Here is an 18,533-nt window from a genome sequence, read left to right as displayed (position 1 = left end):
CTCTCTCTAGTCTCGTACCCTGATGGGCGGCCGTGCAGAGAGGAACGAGTTCCTCCTGCTGCATGCTTTCCATGAGAAGGATTACATCGTACCTGACAAGCAGATCTTCAAGAAGCCACAGCACGACCTGGTAGGTACCCCATGGGCTCACTATGGTCTTACTATGCATCTGTAAGATTAATAAATGCAGAAAGTTAATTTCAGATGTTCCCATGCAAAATAAGATCAGCACACCTTAATAACTTTGGGACACCTTCAGTTTATTTTAGCCTTCAAGAAGCCACAGCACGACCTGGTTAGGGGCCAGGCTGCATCCACTACATTAGATTTCATTACATTACATTACATTGCACTTAGCTGACGCCTTTAGAGAGAGTCAGGCATCACACGCGTTGTTACTTTTGTCAAACCAAAAAAAACACACAACAGATGCAGCCTGCATCCCTTAGTTGTGGTTAGGAGTATAACATTTTGGGAGCCAACTAGTTTACAGATAAAAATCCAAGCAAATTAAGTAGTTTGATCAAAGTTTGGTCATTTGGGCTTTGCTTGCAGGTGGAGGATGAGGATGATGATGGTGCGGGTAAAGGGACTGCGAAGAAGGTCCGGAAGAAGGCTGCATATGCTGGAGGACTGGTGCTGGACCCGAAAGTTGGTAAGTAGAAGTGTGTGTGTGTTTGCGTGTGCAGTGCATGTGCGTGTATGTGTGTGCGCCAGAGTTTGCCGTACTGAATGCCCTCAAGCATAGGAAGCCATACAGTAAATCAGTTTGCATACCTGATATCAACGTATTTGTCTTCCTTGTGGCAAGAAGTTTGCCAGACTAACCTTCATCTATGGGCTTGCTTAAATCTTTAAATCAGTTCATTGACTCTCATCTCTGTCACTTTCCATACTCCATACTTTCCAAACCTAATATTCGTTGCCATGTTACCTGTTACTTGTATGTCTAACACTTCAGAATAACAGTCCCTTAAAAAGCTGTATTGACACTTGATATACAATTATCAATTAACTAATTATAAATAAAGCATTTACAAATGTTTGTAAATGAGTAAAAAACCACCTACGGCTGCGCAGAGTGGGACTTGGCTCCTCCAGGATGAGTTTGATGTGTATTTGTCTGCTTGACACTTCTATTTCTAGGGGTTGCAGCTCTTTTGATCTTTGGACTACATACTTCCAGGACCGTTGTGGCTGTACTGCAGTGTTAACTAATTATCAAAGAGACATTTGCAAATGTTTGTAAATGAGCAAGATATATTATGTTATAAGTATTTATAAAGCTTTTTTGTAAGACTTATTTTAAAGTTTTATCTATGTATTTTTCTGCTGACTACATATGTTCCTGCAGGTTTCTATGACAAATTATTATACTGTCATTGTTGTTGTTGATGGTATTGTTGATGTGTTCCTGCAGGTTTCTATGACAAGTTCATCCTGCTGCTGGATTTCAACAGCCTGTACCCCTCCATCATCCAAGAGTTCAACATCTGCTTCACCACCATCCAGAGAGTGGCAGCGGGCACGCAGAAGAAGACCGAGGTGTGTGTGTTTTCTTCTATGTTTGTGTGTGTCTGTGTGTGCGCAAGAGACCAAAATGCTATCTCGGTACCACAAGGTAAAGAACGGTATGGTACAGTCCACTTGGCCAACAATGTCCAAAACCTTGCATTGCTTTTTACCCAGTCACTGCAAAGTTAATGTTTCAAATGTTTTAATGCATCCCAGGATGACGATGGGGATGAGATTCCTGAGGTTCCAGACCCCGACCTGGACATGGGCGTTCTTCCCAAGGAGATCCGCAAGCTGGTGGAGCGGCGTAAGCAGGTGAAGCAGCTGATGAAGCAGCAGGACCTCAACCCCGACCTCTACATGCAGGTAGGCACGCTCAACACCAGGGGGAGCCAGAGGCATGACAGTGGAGTGAAGAACAAGCCACTTGGGAAACTCCTAATGTCATTGTGATACAGCACTTCACACAGCGCACAGTTCTCACTGCATATGACAAAATGGCATTTATGCCTCACCCGTGCAAGGGGGCAACCCCAAACAGCGCCCAAAAGGAAGCAGGGCGGCAGGATGGTACCATGCTCAGTCATGGAGGAGGATGGGGAAGAGCACTGGTTTATTATGGAGAAGACATTACAACTGGAGAAGTACCATAGATATGAAAACAAGATAGAACACTAGAAAGTCAGATCGCTGCCATGTTGAGCTGCCATAAATCAGTCACAATACGCACATTATCCTGTAGGCAGCAAAACGGCATCTGTGAAAAACATGAGATAACAGCCCTGGGTGCCCAAGGTTGAGCCATGCAAAAGACGGAACGCATCATCTCTATCCAGTGTTCATATCTATGGAAAGTAGAGGGGGGGTTCCCCAACCTTTTTCCCAAGGGTTTCCCAACCTTTTTCCCAAGGGTTTTCCAACCTTTTTCCCAAGGGTTTCCCAACCTTTTTCCCAAGGGTTTCCCAACCTTTGTTGTCTTGTGTACCCCCCTAAGCCTTTTTGTCAAACCATGCACCCCTCATGACTTCCTATATCCAAATATGACTATATTCCATCCATACATTTGTTGCAAACCACAGGGCTTGAAAACGCAAAAATCTGAAGACTCCTTCTAGAGTTTTGAAGACAGCAAAAAAGCCAAAACATGTTTCATATCCCATACTCCTTCACCTTTAAGTTTTACATCTTCAGGGCCCTACAGCCCTATTAAACAAAAGACACCTAAGACAAAATATTTTTTCCTTTACTTTCTCAGTCGTCCTCTTGTAAAAGGCATTGAAAAATGTATGGCGACACTTCACTTTTTCGTCCTCTGTTGATTGTCACCATGTAAACGTAGCCTTAGTAAATATCTTGATGTTTTGCCTAATTAATGGTCTTTCTCTCCCCTATAGTATTGTGCATTTCCTTGGGTGTTCTGATCTAATTGAAGGGTCTTTCTCTCTCTGCCCTTCAGTATGACATCAGACAGAAGGCCTTGAAGCTGACGGCCAACAGCATGTACGGATGCCTGGGCTTCTCATACAGCCGCTTCTACGCCAAACCCCTGGCTGCTCTCGTCACACACAAAGGCAGAGAGGTGAGACACACACACATTGCTTTATTTGGATCTGCTGTTAAGAATTATATTACAGGATTCCATATTTCTCTGTCACACACACACACACACACACACACACACACTCACACACACACACACACGATAAGACATCAGACTTTGATATACTTCTTACCATGTTTTAAATAGACAAATGCTTCACTCATCACCTTCTCTGGTCACTTAAAAAAGCACACACACCATACACACACATGCACTCTCTCAATCACACTTGAATAGACACATGCTTCACTCATTGCCCTCTCTGGTCATTTACAAAGGCAGAGGTGTTACACACACGCACACGCACTCGCACTCGCACTCACTGACATGATAATCACATTTAAATAGACATGCACTTCATTCATTGCCCTCTCAACCATCTGCACCTGCCAAGCACCATTGTTCAGGACATTGGCAGTGACATTGTCTGTAATAGTAGCTCACAGCCACCAGAGGGCAGTCTGAGACCACCTGCTATCCACTCTGCTCTCCTCCCACACGCCACTGCACTGTGCCTCTGCACAAAAGGTGCTTTTGATGTAATGACTGAATAGGTGCCGTAGGGGGTGATTTCTCCTTCCTATTGTTAGACGGTTGTTAACCAGTAGCCCCTGCCTCACCTGTGGCTGCTGTTCTTTTCAATCTGCTTTAAATGTCTCATTGACTCTGATTGCCATTTGCTTTTCAATCTCACTCCCCACCACCACCACCACCACTACCCACTCCCTCGCCTCTTCCCAATGAGCTGTTGCTTTGAGGGTCCACCGTAATGCAACACTGGCTATCACGCCATCTTAATTGCCCTCTGTTCTCTGGGTAACAATATGGCCACAACGGGGCTGTGTGTGCATGTGCGTGTGTATGTGCGCGCACGTGTGCGTGCGTGCGTGCGTGGGTGTGGGTGTGGTTTTGCGTCCCAAGGGCATTAATTGTACTCGTTTTGCATTTAGCCCCAAAGTGTGCTTTCCTTAGGTCTTGTGTGTGTGTTGTTAGGTCACGAATGCTTGCCTCTGAGTTAAAGGCCCTGCACTGCACCCCTTTGTGTTTTGTGAAGGAGCACTTTTCTCCTGCTTATCCACACCTCACGCATGGACTGATACAAATAATCATAAAAGAATAACAAAGCCAGTCCCATTCTACACCCTCGTACAGCTAATTTTTTTAATTGAGGTCATTACGCACACGTACACACACGCGTGCTTACGCACACATTCAACACCCACTCACAACACATGCTTGTACAGTTACAGTTACCTCCACATACAAAAAAGGAAACCAACCTTGGGTGTCTTACACAAATGAAAAGAGAGAAACCGAGAAAGAAAAGCCGCCATGCCATTCATCACCCTTGTAGCTCTAATTGGGGTCATTACATGTCCCCAGTGGTGGCATGTTCTCGTCTGAGCTTCCTGTTCTCTGCTTGTGCCCTGTTCCGCTCAGAGCCAAAGAGTGAGTAGGTTGCCAGATGGTGCTGTGAAAACCCCAGTGGGGCCTATAACGCACGCACACAGACACAGGCATGCACTTTCTTTCTTTCTTTCTTTCTTTCTTTCTTTCTTTCTTTCTTTCTTTCTTTCTTTCTTTCTTTCTTTCTTTCTTTCTTTCTTTCTTTCTTTCTTTCTTTCTTTCTTTCTTTCTTTCTTTCTTTCTTTCTTTCTTTCTTTCTCTCTCCATCTCTTCACATGTGACTCCCTCACTTCTTCTACTGCCTCCCCCCGTCCCTTCCCTATTTCCAACCTTTTCCATTCCTCCCTATCCTCCCCTCTGTTCCCCCGCTCGCCCCCAACACACAAACTCTCACATTCATACACACACACACCCCTTTTTATCGCCTCCACCAGGGGTTTTAATCATCGCCTGCGACGCTGCCATTTATACTTTTGATTTAGTGTCTTTATTTATTTATATAAGTGTGGGGTGGATTGAATGCGGTGCCTCTCCGGTCATGTACGGCGTGTATCGTGTTTGCCATGGCGAGAAAGATGCTTGAGTTGGACTCGGCCCTGCCAGCCCCCCGTCTCGTCTTTCCCTCACCCCTGTCCTGTTTTCTGTAGCGGTGGTGCGGTGTGTGGTGTGGTGTGGTGGCACCGCCCATGGCAAGGGGCAGTGTAGTGGGGGCAGTGTTTCCCGCATGATTTGCATCGGTCAAGGTGGTAGGGGGCTAGCTGGTATTAATGACACATGACCGATCACTAGGAAGGCTGTTCTGTGATAATTAGAGAGGCTACTCTGTCCATTTCCATAGGAAATATGATATGGAAATTCGAACAAAGTACACATTTTGGTACATTCAGCAACTTACTTGCTCACAAAATATATCCTATAACACAACATCTTCATCTGAGTAAGGCACCTAACCCCACATTGCTCCAGGGACTGTAATGAATACCCGCTAAGTCGCTTTGGATAAAAGCTTCAGCCAAATGTAATGAAAGGTAAGGAAATGGATCAGGTGCAGGTGCAGGGGTGTACCAAATCTGTGCTTCGGCCTCTTTGTTGGTTCCACTGTGAGCAGTTGGAGTGAGCCCCTTTCCACCTGGTTTAGGGACATGCCAGGATCTACCTCCTCCTATTTTTTGGGGGGGCTTTACAATTATTCATTGGTGTTTTATATGACAGGATAGTGAAGCAGAGATAGAGAGTGAGTTGGGAGAGAGAGACTGAGAAGGGCTGGCAAAGGAAACGGGGCGGGAATCGAACCCGGGTCGACCAAGTAGTAGACGAGTGCCCTACCATTAAGCCACGGTAGGGCCAGGAAGTGTGGGCTTCAGAGCAACCATTCATGGCCTTGGTTGAAAAGGTGGGGTCCCTTCCCCAGGTCCCAGGTACTACTGCCACTAGTGTCCAAGTAGGCCCCAAGTAAATGAGTCTGGGGAGGTTGGGTGGATGGCTGGCAGGGTTTGTGGGTGGGTGGCGTAGGAGAGGGTGGTGTTCATAGTGGTGGTGTAGAATGTGGGTGGTTTGAGCAAGGCCCCTTGTATGGGGCTAGGGCAGATGAGTTGTCCATGGTGGGTGGATAAGGGGATTGGGATGTTAGGGTGGTCTGTGTTTCTTGCACATTTTTTGTTAGTCACATGTCTCTGATAGCAGGTACCCCCCTATCACCTTGATCATGAGCATTTTCATAAGAATTATGATATGAAAATGACTTGCATTCAGCAACTTGCTCACATAAATTATATCCACAACACAATCTTTTCAGGGCACCTTGTCAAAGGTGTTTGTTGTCAAGGTGTGGGCACCTGGTGGGCATAGCAGGGTGAGCAAGCAAGTGGCAGTGGTGAGTGGGGTGGGTGAGGAAGGGGGGTTTTATGGGGTGAAGCGTTTCCCCTACCCTGAGACCCCCTGCTGTTTTGTGGCAGTGTCCAGGCTGTTGTTGAGAGACCGGTGGGCACTGCACTTGTTGAGGAGTCACTGACATGATGACGGCTGATTGGCACCGGCCAGTGATGTATTTACAGTCAGGAACAGGAACAGGGGTGCCACAATGATGGGTATGACCGGGTGGTCTTGCTGAGGCTGCCAAAATTATGGGTATGGATGGTCTGGTCCTGCCAAAATGAGGGAGGGCATGGTGTGGTGAAGGTGGGTTGGGGTTATGGAGGAGGGGAACTGGGTGAATGTGAATGTGTCCTAGACTGGGAAATCCCATGTTTCCCATGTTGCACAATCGTTTCGATCTGAAAGACCGCATATGAGCTCGTCCCAAAGAGCTAGCCTGAGGTAGGGAGCCAATCCGAGAGCGGACAGGAGTGGAAAGATGATGGCGAGAATTCCTCGACAAATGGAAAAAGCTTGCTGTTTGAAGACACTAAAGGGCGTGAAGCGCTCAGGAGACTGTGCAAACAGTGATACTCAGGTGCTCATCTGTACCGGGTGAAGTGTAAGTCCAAAAAAGGAAAGAAAAAGCAGAAGCACTCTGAGATTTGAGAAAAAATATTTTAAAAGCCTTAGATTTAACATGGCAATTCTATTTTAAAACGTATGGCCTACGTGTTGCGGCCATATTGGCCTTCATCAGGGCATAGAGAAAGAAAGTCACTTTGCGGGGTCACACAAATGTTAAGACACTCTCTGAAATTGTATCTGCAGTTTACCCAGTGACACTGAGGGTGGCCTTCTTTTTCACTTCCCAGGAAGAACGTTAAAGTCTGTCTTCCTCTCATCTTCCTTGTGTGTGTTTGTGTGTGAGTGAGAGAGAGTGTCTCCATCTGTAGTATGATCTGTGTGTATGCGCACATACGTGATGTGAATCTGTGCCAGTCTCCCTACCATCACCTCTCCCTCCTGCGTATGCTTTCATGTGTTAGCTAGCATGTTGTTATCACATACAGCACAGTGATGTCAGCGTCAGGTTAGTGATTGATGTGTGGCTGTTAGGGGTGTTGTGGGGGCTGCAATGCTGCTGCTGCATTGTTCCTGGTTGTCCATGTCATCATAGGGGCCATAAAGAGAAACTTTATTAATAGAGCTACGCCACACTTTCCCAGAAGCTAATGCTGCCCTGCCACCAGTGTGTAAATTCAGGCTTGTTTGCTATGAGGGCCTACTTTGTGTGTGTGTGTGTGTGTGTGTGTGTGTAAATTCATGGCTGCCCGCGGTGAGGGCCTACTTTACGGGGCTGCGAGGCGCGAGATTTGTCGCGTTTGAGGGTTTGGGCCAGAGAGGAGAGTTATGCTCTCTGAGGCTGTGCTGATGTGGTGTGGTGTGGTGTGATGTGTTGGGATTTTTACTGTTTGGGAGAGAGGACGGGACGTGGTGTTGTGGTGTGTGTTGTGTTGTGTTGTGTTGTGTTATTTTCTGGAATGGTGCATGTTGTGTCGTTGCGGTGTTGCGTTTTTCAGAGAGAGAAGGGTTTAGTGTTCAAGGCTTCCCTGTTTTGTCGTGTGATATGATTTGTTGTGTGGTGGTGTTATGTGTTGTTGTTTTTGCTGTGGCTACTAAGAGACTGTCTGACTGGGAGATACCGCTGTGGTTACATGTTGGACATTACAGTACAATCGCATTAAGTTACACTTACGCCACACTCTTCTGGAAAGCCACCTGCTAAGATTAGCATTATTGGGCAGCCATTGCCTAGTGGTTAAGGAGATGGGCTGTAGATCAGAGGGTTTCAGGTTCGAATCCCACCCTTCCACACCCTATCCCACTCCATGGCTGAAGTGCCCTTGAGCAAGGCACTTGCTCCAGAGATGGTATACTGTATATCATGTAAATAACTAAGTCGCTTTGGATAAAAGCATCGGCTAAGTGTAATGTAAAGCAACATTAACACGCTACAGATATGCAGAGAAATACAAAGGCATGAAGTTACTGCACACAGGACAGCCTTTGTTTGTGGAGATTAGATTGATATGGTTTAATAAAATGTTGTGTTTTTTTATGCTATACACGTCAAACACGAGATCGATGCATTAAAATGAATAGTTTGTTGGGCTACAAAAGTTGGTTGATTGATTCAGTTTGGTTGATGGAAATGGTCACTCACTACACACGTTAAGCTGCCAGTCAGGTCTGGTTTCTGCCACCCAACAGATTGTGACTTCATCGTCTTTCCTTCGTGTAGACTACAGCTAAGCTCTTCGTTCCTTCAATAAACAGGCTCGTGTTTTTATTAGGGCACTGATACTTGATGGACAAGGATGATCCTACTCTGGCACCGTGCCCGGTTTCAGACGTAGTTGTACTGTGTGTGAAGGAAAAATGCAGGTGTACACGAGAATAGTGCGGCATACTGTTGGCTAGTTGTTGAGATTAGATTAGATTACTTCTATTAGAACTCCAAGGTAGATGAGCAGCCAAGTGATCCCCGCACACACACAAAAGTAATATTTAGGACACACATGACATGCAAACATCTGAAACGTTAAAACAACAAGGATAAGAAATGTTGGGCTTTGATCGTTATCAAAAGTTAAGTTTGGTGGTTCAGTTTCAAACATATTAAGTCATTCAAAATCTAGACTAGTGTGCAGTTCCAGCTATGTAGGTATGTGGAAATTGCTGTTGATGTGACTGGCGCTGTAGGGGTCATGACTGATTCCAATGCCCAGAGGACTACATGCAGCTCATCGTGCCTCAACTATTTTACATGCACACAATCACAGCGTGACTCTAAGATGAAGACAGATATTACACCGTCGAAACATGTGAGGTAAAGGACAAAATTTTACATGTCTGAAACAAAAGAAAAATGTAAGGGAAAGACATTGTTGTGAAGATCCAACACTCATGAACTCAGTTTTGTTTTCAAGGCCAGTAGAAGGCAAAAGTTTTGTACCTGACCTGACCTTCAGCATTCAGTAGATCGAAACGATTCATGAATTACTACTAGCATGCCCAATGAACCTCTTTAGTCAAGATTCAGTATCATGAATCATCATTTCACAATCTTTGGTCCCCTCTGTAGATATATTCTTCCCTTGATGAATAGGTTCACGTTTGTTTGGGGGACGTTGACATTTTGATGTGGAAAGAGTGTGTTAATATGGCAGCTAGAGGCATGTAGCTGGATGATCTGTGTACCTACCCAGAGGGTTTAACACCGGATCAGGCCAGGGGAACTCCCCCAGCTCAGCTCACTGGCCCGCTATGGCCCACACTCATTTAGGCCCTAAGCAGTAGATCACTGGCATGGTGTGCCGCCATCTCACACACACGCACATACACACACACGCACATACACACACACGCACAGAGAGTGCACAGCTGAGGGGACAATTCTTCATTGCTTCACTCGCCGCCCGCCCGATTGCCACACAAAGGGGGACCCAAAATAAAAGCGTGGCGTGGAGGAGAGTCGAGGGCCAGTTGGAGGGGCCAACAGGTTTGGAAAGGGAGGGAGGGCAGGAGGGAGGAGTAGGACAACATTAATCTAGCCCAGGGGCCGCTCAGCAGCGTAACACTAACCCGGGGCAGCTCCAGCCCCCAGCCTCCCATGCCAGGCATGCCACAGACGCCCTGCGCTCACACATGAACAAATGTTGCCCCGCAAAGGTCAAAGAGCCAGCCAGCCAGCGGAGTGGAGTGGAGTGGAGTGGAGAGAGGAACGAGTGGTGTTTTTACTGTGGTGTGTGTGTGTGTGTATGTGTGTGTGTGGTGTATTTGTGTCCTCCTTATCGGTTTAGGAGCAGGGATGTGTGTGTGTGTGTCTGTATGTCCTGCGTGGGTACAAGGGGTTAATCGAGTGATGTTTACGACTCCTGTTTGCCCGGGCCTGCTGATGGAAGCGGAATGCTAGTGAGCTTGACCCTTGACCTCTTGCCATGCTGTCACGGCTTGACCCCCAGCCTCATACCCCCCGCCTTAGCTCAGATGCGTTAAGGGGCGCAACGCGGGTGGAAACAAAAGCCATTATGCATGCGGTCACTGGCAGCCTGGCCGCCCGAGCGTCCTTGTGCCCAAAGAGGCTGGAAAAACAGACTTCAGGAGATGGACATGCCTGTCCTCTGATGTGGTTTATTTGCACGCGCGTGTGTGTTTTTGTGTATGCGTGTTTGACACACACTTTATCACACTCAAGTTCTGTAGTCACAGTTGTCAGAACCACAAAGGTCATTTATAAACTTCCTGGAAGAAAGATGCAATAACGCACACATGCGCGCACACATGTGCACACACACACACACGCACACACACTCATCTGCACACATTCAAGGGGTAGCCTGCATTGTTGCACACACCGCCTGCCTTTGTGGATCCTCCGGATGGGGATTTGCTCCTGATATTGCTGGACTTAACAAATAGTCACAGGGTTTGTTGATGGCGGGGGCCTAGGAATATTTTTGGATTTGAGCTTATGATCACGTTAGCTGCCTTTTATTGGATCAGTGCTGTCCTTTGAGTAGAGTGTGTGTGTGTGGTGTGTGTGTGGTGTGTGTGTGTGTGTGTGTTGGTCTGTAGGTGGGTTTAAGGGGTCCAATTTGGGGGGGATGAAGCTCCATTAGTCAGCTTGTCTGCTGTTGGCCTTGTGTTATTCGGCTCTCTCGCTCTTTTGTCCTCTCTCCCCCTCTTTCCATCTCGCTTTCTCTCTTAGCCAATCTCTCTCTCTGTCTTCCTTCTTGTCCTCTCCTCCGCAAGTCTTTCTTGACATCTTTCTTCTCTCTCTTTCTTATGCTTTTGACATCTCTCTCTCTCTCTCTCTCTCTCTCGACATCTCTCTCTCTCTCTCTCTGGGCCCTGCCACAGTAACTCAATTACAGGCTAAAGTAGTTGTTGGAAACAAAATGGTGCCTGGGCAGCCGTATTTTAGGGCCACTGTTCTCTATAAAACACAAACACACACACGCACTTACACATGGCAGCAGTGTCAGCTTAGCAGCGTGTTGCAGTGCGCTGCGTAGCGGGGCGAGCGTGAGCGGGGCGGTAACATAATGCCCCCTGTCTGTCTCCTGGGACTCATTGCTGTCCCTTATGGCTCCTTAATGAGGTCACGGTTAAGACCTGGCCTTGAGTGAGGGAATGGGAGTGTGTGCGTGCGTGCGTGCGTGCGTGCGTGCGTGCGTGCGTGCGTGCGTGCGTGCGTGCATGCGTGCATACGTGCGTATGAGTAATCCCCCCTGGACTTGTGAGTGAGAGACACACGCACATAGACAGAGGCTGAAAATGAGAGAGAGGGGGCATGTAGTCCCCTGTTGCCTTTTGTCATGGATACTTTTGTGTGTGTGTGTGTGAGAGAGAGACGCACGCACACACGCACGCACACACGCACACACACACACACACACACACACACACAGACAAAATGAGCGAGAGGGCCATGTAGTCCCGTGTTGCCTCTTGTCATGGATACAGTACATGTTTGTAGAGGTGGGGCCCTTGCCTTGTGTATCGTGTTGCGCTGCGTGTGTTGGAGGTGCCAATCTCCATTGTGCTGCTAATGGAGCCTATTATGGACCCCTGTACAGCGCCCACCTGACACTTAGTAGGGCACAGGGCGTGATGTGCGAGGGGGAGTATGTGTGTTCCTGATACACACACACACACACACACACACACACACACACACACACACACACACACACACACACACACACACACACACACACACACACACACACACACAGCCCCAGGGAGACAGGGATGGGCCCCTCACCACTTCAGTCACGGGTCTGTGTGTATATTCGAGTGGTGTGTTTGTGTGTGTGTGTGTGTGTGTTAGGGCTGTCAAAATTGCTCAAAAACAACATTCGAATATTCGCTCAGGAAAATCACATGGATTCGAACTAACTTCGAATATTCTAACCCTTCGAATATCACGCGGGGGAGTGTTTCATGCAAGTTCAAAGACGAGGCGAGCTGGTGAAGTGAAAGCCCTCACAAAAACGAACAGGACGTTGAAAAAATGCACTGGGCACGGAATGGACGGTGAGAAAAGGCTCTTCCATGTCGTTTTACCCGTTTGTTTTGTGCGGACAGATACATTTGAACGATACAAACTTGTTGGGAAAGCACAGAAGACAAGCGGCACCACAGCAGATGCGCGCTCTCTACCTCTCTCTCGCTCTCTCACTCACTCACTCACGCTCACACGCACACGCACACACAAGCGGGACCCAACTTCTCCAACTACAGTAGAATCTAGGCTGTGGCCTACCTTGCTTGCTCGGTGTTGACTCCATGGCTGCTTTGCCAAACTTTGCCGTGACACCGCCTGCATCGGTCTTGTGCCCACAATTCTTGACTGCCTCTTGCCGCCTTGAAGGCAGCGTTTATGGCGGACGGTGCAAAACATTGTGAAGACGTGTCGCTTATCTGTAGCTACAAAAATGCTATATTGCGACTTCATGGTGCTAACTCGTACATCGGCAGCTTCCAGCTTCCACTTCATCACTCGGCTCAGAAGTCACTCTTAGAACTTTTGGGGCGGGTGTAGCCTACGTTGTAAGTCATTCACGAGAGACGACAACTTCTTACAATGCGGTTTAAATGGCAATAAGAACTCAAACGTCAAAACAATCTGCACGAGGCTGCTCCACCTATCAACAAAACCAGCGTGGAGGATAAATTAAAGGGGCAGCCGCGGTGCACCTTAATGACCATAAACAACGAGCATCACCCCAGTTAACAACTTCATAGAAATGCTGCAACAAATGTCCATGTAACGCTTAAATATTTTATTCTGCCGTCCAGTTGGGCTACCTTTCTGCTTTCAGCCAGCGTCACCTCAACCATGCACGGTTGTGTTGGCGTGAGGTGCCAGTAGCCCCTTTATGAGTCGAGTCCTCACATTCGTGCCCATGTATCATAAGGCTTTATGTGTGTCTGTGCTTGTGTGTTGAAAGGGGACTGCATTCGAAGACAATTAACAACTATTGAGTCAAAGTTAGTGCACCGTTGGACTCCCGCCCTGTAACTGAAGCCAGCTTTGAGCTGAGGCGCGGTGCAGTGCGAGGTGCGTCAAGGTCTCTCTCCACACCACAGTGCGCAACAGGTGCAGTGTGTGTGTGTGTTGCGGTTTGTTGAAATGTGTGTAAGTATTTTGGTTGATTAAAGTGTGTGTGTGTGTGTGTGTGTGTGTGTGTGTGTGTGTGTGTGTGTGTGTGTGTGTGTGTGTGTGTGTGTGTGTGTGTGTGTGTTTGCAAGCCATTTGTGCGTGTGGCACGGGAACACACGAGCCCCCGTGAGGGAGAAGAGAATAGAATAGAATAGGATCTGATTAATATGTTTGTGCCGCTGCCCTGGCTGCAGGGTATTTATACTGCGCATCACTGAAGCCCCTGTACCCTCGTGCTCAGGATGCCAGGGCAGTGTGTGTGTGTGCGCCAGGCCCTCTGTCTGTGTGTTTGTGTGTGCAAGAGAGAGATAGTTGCCAGGCTCTCTCTCTCTCTCTCTCTCTCTCTCTCTCTCTCTCTCTCTCTCTCTCTCTCTCTCTCTGTTGTGGGATGCCCGTCCCTCGTTCAAGTGATTTCAGGCGCTCATGTTCAATCAGAGGAGAGATTGGCAGGGATAGTTTGCCCGCCTCGAGAGGCCCGGCTCAGCCCAACCATGTGTGTCTGTGTGGACCATGGAAGGGAGGCTCTGCTGTGGTCAGTGAGTGTTCTGGCAGTGGACTTCTGACAGCCAAAGCAGTGGGCCTTGATTATGTAGATGTAGATATGGATCATAAGCATATGTATTAGTGTGTGTGTGTGTGTGTGTGTGTGTGTGTGTGTGTGTGTGTGTGTGTGTGTGTGTGTGTGTGCGCGCGCGTGTCCGTACTTGTGTTCTTGCACGCGGGTGTGTGTGTGTGTTTGTTATTGTGTGTGTGCACGTGCATGCTTGTGTGTCTGTCTGTGTGTTGAATAAATTGCATTTTTATTGGCGGGTCAGATTGTCCCACTCCTGCAATAAATGAAAGCTGTGTGGGTGGGTGGAAACTTGGAATCTATGAGGTAGTGTGGGGGAGTATGCAAAAAAAAAAACACCTGTAGAGATTGTCATGAGGTTAAATGGTAGCCTGCACCACCGTACTTAAGCAACATAATAATGTATTTGTGCATTTGATTTAATTAGAAATCCAAAGGGGTACTCAACAGCTGACGTGAACAGAAGCACTGTTACCTGTATGCAGTGTGCTGTGTTTCCCGCAGAACATGTTTGTCAAGGTGGTGGGTGTGGGGCTTGCTGGTGTCAGAGACGCGCGACTACCATCATTGGAAAGGGGATGATCTGCAGTGGCATGAAATATGATGTGAAAACCTCCAAGAATAAATAACTTTTTTTTTCGGTAAAGCAAATTTGGAAATCACAACATGGACAAGAAATGAACAGTAAGATCTTTTCAGGGGAATCTCTTCAGGGGATCTAGGAAAGGCGGTGGGCTAAAGTAGCTGTTTGTTGTCAAGTTGGCTGCCTTAACTGTAAGGTGTCGGTGGAAACCCTAATGTGTAAGTGTTCATGCATCCATGGAGATACCAAACAACTTGCATATTTCCCCCTCCCATTTTTCTTTTATTGATGAGGGGCACTGCACATCTGACGTGATTACAAACACTCCTACCTGCATGCACATTTAAATGTTGGTTCTGATGCATCCATTTCCCCATCTGACCATCTGTGAACAAAATTACTATTGCCTGCATACAAATACAAGACTGGGTGTTCATACATGAATTTGCATAACCAACCATAGACCATATATTCCTCCCGTCTTTCTCTTCCATTGAAAATTAATGCGGTCTAATTCACCTTCAGTACAGTTCTTTATTCTCCCATCCGTAGGTACTGTTGGTCTCTAACCATCTCATTCATCCATCCGCCCTCACAGTCCTCTCTGAGATGAGAACAATGGGGATATGAATAGTAGGTAGCTCTGATGACTGAGGTAACACATTAAAATATAATGAAACCCGGTGAAAAGAAAATGGTGAGAAGGGCTTAGCAGTGGGGGTTTTTAGCGCATTGCTGACTTCTGACATTTCTGTAGACACTTCTTGTTCCTTCTTTGTCTTTGAGTGTAGATTCTGGAGGCAGAAGATTATTACTGACACTTCATGTTGAACTTTTGTATAGTTTGCATGTATTAAAACTAGAGTGGCCCTTGTATGCCAACATACAATGGTTTTAACTAAATATACTATATTGTAGAATCTCAGGATAAAGACACGGGCATCTTGGTATTCACAAAGTCGGACATCCAGGAATTTTCCTGTGAATGGCAACATTCTGCCATATTGCCATTGAGGAGGAAAACACAGAGGCGTCGTTGAAAAGATACAAAAATTGGATACATAGCGTAACGTAACATTCTGTTTGTCTCTTTCTGTAGAACGTAGTGGTGAGTGGTGAAACACTCTTAAACTCCATTGTTTGAAATTAATTCTACGTCTGCTTTTTTACACTTTTCATGTGAGCATTTTAACATGGGGTGTGTTCTATATGGCAGACACGTGACTGTGACGACACTCCAACTTTGTGAAAAGCAAGTGTGGTCTTTAGTGAGCAGATCTAGTTGTTTGGGGAGAGAGCCTCTATCTCTACAGGTGCTCAACCAGGAGGAGGAGGAGGAGGAGGAGGTGGAGGAGGCCAGCAGCCACTGCAAATAAACCTAATGTGATACAAGTGGGAACTACTGTATGTGGGTCGAAGACGTGCAAAATGGCATTGTGATTCAGTGTAACGGATGCCTTCTGCTGGCTGTAACTGTAAAAAAAAACATGACTCTTTTTATGTATTTATTGTTACAGGGAATTCATGAAAGCCTCGGCTGTCATCCATTCACTTGAAACGATTTAAAAGTCACGTTTTTTTGCAGTTACAGTCGGTGGAAGGTGTCCGTAACACTGAATGACAAAGACGTCTTTGACCCATGTGTATATGTGTAGTCTATGCTTGGGGGGAGACTAGAGGTGTAGATGTAGTGTGTGTGTGCGAGTGTTTGTGTGCTTAAGCGGAGAACTACTGTGTGTGTGTGTGTGTGTGTGTGTGTGTGTGTGTGTGTGTGTGTGTGTGTGTGTGTGTGTGTGTGTGTGTGTGTGTGTGTGTGTGTGTGTGTGTGTGTGTGTGTGTGTGTGTGTGTGTGTGTGTGTGTGTGTGTGTGTGTGTGTGTGTGTGTGTGACTGGTGGGGATGGAGAGATGACAGCGGGCGTAGATCAGTTTGACAGTGGGGGGCGGCTATTTCAGGCCGCTGCCTGTCATCCTCCAAACGCTCTTCTCTTCTGCGCTCTGCTCTTCTCTACTCTGTAGTGGCCTATTCCCTTCTCACCCTCCTCTCAAAACAATCGTCACCTGATACTCTCCCCTCCCTTTTTTATACAAGGCCTGAGCACTGCTGCCCCGGCTTAGCCCACACCCTCTGATCTGATCTGGAGAATGGAGGCAGTGGCAGTGGGCAGGGGTGAGGGCTAAGAGGCAGTGGGCAGGGGTGAGGGCAACAGCATGGGACTGGGGTGAGGAGTGGAGGATGGTGGCACTGGTGGAGGCCCACAGTTTCAGAATCCCTGAGCTGAGGGGTTTGTGGGGGTGGGATGGGGTAGGGTCTAATTTGTGGACCTTCTGATCTGGAGAATGGGGGGTTGGTGGTCAGGAGGGCGAGCTCGGGAACGGGGCCTGCATGCTCACCCGATGACGCATGGCATGACTATGGCTTAGGAGGACAGAGACGGCTGTTTTCTGTGTGTGTGTGTGTGTGTTTGTTTGGGGGTGGGTAGGGTGTTTGAAGCCACCAATCCATTCCTCCCACTGTGTTCCTTTCCGTGAAAACTGCCATGAGTTAGGAGCTAATGATAATGGTTAAATGTGAAGGGCACTCACGTTAGAGAAGAACGTGTGGGAACACATTTAGCCCTCTTGAGGCCCAGATTTAGGAGCAGTAGAGTTGCTTTATTAACCTCCAGCCATATGAAGGTGTGCAGCTGCAGCACATGTGTACTGTACATCATACATACATGTCACATTAACACATTATCTCCATACATTCACTGGGATCACAGGACTCTTCACTGAGGGAGACGACAAGTAGTAGGGTAACCAAGACCTATCCCCACCTTCGCACCCCCAAAGGCAAAAAGAATAAAAAATAAAAAGCAACCACTCAGAACAATATGGGCTTGTTGCCTTGCTCGTCCACTCTTGACATTAAACCCACTTGTGGTCCACATTTGGTTCTGCCGTTGGCCAAAGTTGTCTATGTTTCGTCTTCTAGGCTATTCAAGGTGTTTATGTTTAAAACGTCCATTAATGTGACCGGCGGGGTACCTAGGACCGTAAGTGACTACTGTAGACAAATACTATTAAGCAATCATGCCTCAATTGTTTGTCATTAAGTCCCACTTGGAGAGATTAGTGCACGTGTGTGTACATGTGCGTTGTGTGTGTTTCCTCTAATGGTCGCCCTGCCTCCTCTTCATCTCCCATTCTCAGCGTTATGCCAGTGTCCTGTCTGTACAGCTAAATGGACGTCAGCTGCTTGTGTGTCTGTGTGTCTGTGTGTGTTGCACGGCACCTCCGGTTCCCCCTGCTCAAAGGCCTAACTCATTATCGTCCCATTTGTCAGCATCGCTACAAACACACACACTCGTACACAGGTGCAAATGTGGTAATCCGGACCATCTTGTAATTGCACAGCTGTGGTGGCTAAGGTTTTTTTTTCCCCTCTAAGTCCGGGTGTGTCTGGTCGACATGGTGCTTTTATCCCTGCTTCCACATTGTTGCCGGAGTTGGTCTTATGAACTGCTTTTATCTTCATGTGTCTCTTATGTTATTCAGTCATTGTGTAAAGGAAGAATGATAGCTGTTAAATGCATTGCAGTGCATTACTTAATCTCTGGCAGATGCTTTTATCCAAATGGGCTTAAATGAGGACTTAATCATAATCAACAATGTGTTGGGGATTACCGTCTATTATCCTAGACTCTCTAACTCCCGTCCTCGACCTGTGTTCGTGGCCTTCCACTTCCTCCGTGGAGAAAGCAATAAAGTGTCCTTGCTGTCAGCCTA

General features: G+C 47.1%; 1 protein-coding gene across 1 annotated transcript in view; it reads left to right on the top strand.

The window, feature by feature from the left end:
- The window catches only part of pola1 (polymerase (DNA directed), alpha 1), a 99,559-nt gene that overhangs the window by 13,082 nt on the left and 67,944 nt on the right, over positions 1 to 18,533 (top strand). The window contains exons 22-26 of the mRNA XM_063207395.1: positions 11 to 130; positions 556 to 655; positions 1,421 to 1,545; positions 1,732 to 1,881; positions 2,972 to 3,094. Of these exons, the coding sequence (XP_063063465.1) occupies positions 11 to 130; positions 556 to 655; positions 1,421 to 1,545; positions 1,732 to 1,881; positions 2,972 to 3,094 (618 nt within the window). The remainder of the gene's footprint in view (positions 1 to 10; positions 131 to 555; positions 656 to 1,420; positions 1,546 to 1,731; positions 1,882 to 2,971; positions 3,095 to 18,533) is intronic.

Source organism: Engraulis encrasicolus, chromosome 9, assembly GCF_034702125.1.
Source record: "Engraulis encrasicolus isolate BLACKSEA-1 chromosome 9, IST_EnEncr_1.0, whole genome shotgun sequence".
Classification (NCBI taxonomy): Eukaryota; Metazoa; Chordata; class Actinopteri; order Clupeiformes; family Engraulidae; genus Engraulis; species Engraulis encrasicolus.
Note: the sequence above shows the minus strand (reverse complement) of the source record. Positions and strands in the feature narration are given on the sequence as shown.